Source organism: Plasmopara halstedii (assembly GCF_900000015.1).
Source record: "Plasmopara halstedii genome assembly, contig: Scaffold_253, whole genome shotgun sequence".
Classification (NCBI taxonomy): domain Eukaryota; phylum Oomycota; class Peronosporomycetes; order Peronosporales; family Peronosporaceae; genus Plasmopara; species Plasmopara halstedii.
This window is the reverse complement of record NW_020187174.1, coordinates 182,984-183,231: the sequence shown is the minus strand read 5'-3', so window position 1 is coordinate 183,231 and position 248 is coordinate 182,984. Positions and strand designations below refer to the sequence as shown.

Genomic DNA, 248 nt, shown 5'->3' with positions numbered 1-248 from the left:
ACTTGAACAGGGCTGGAGCTGTTGCGGTCACTGACAAATAAGCGATGCTCGGAGATTATAGATAGATGAAATTGAAACTTGGACAGATGGTGTACGTCGCGGAATATGGTTTACTGGACGCCTACGATGTGATAATGGGAGATGACCTTCTCGATGAGCTTCCTACTATTGCGCTTAATACCGTTAGTATTCACGGACAGCAGCGCAACTTCGTTCCCGACCGAGACCACCTAAGCTGACACCATGGT

General features: G+C 48.0%; 1 protein-coding gene across 1 annotated transcript in view; it reads left to right on the top strand.

Moving 5' to 3' along the window:
- Positions 1–65: 65 nt before the first annotated feature.
- PHALS_04074 (uncharacterized protein) overlaps positions 66–248 on the top strand; it is a gene marked incomplete at both ends in the record, with an annotated part of 307 nt that continues 124 nt past the window's right edge. Inside the window, one exon of the mRNA XM_024722073.1 lies at positions 66–182. Within this exon, the coding sequence (XP_024573186.1) occupies positions 66–182 (117 nt within the window). The remainder of the gene's footprint in view (positions 183–248) is intronic.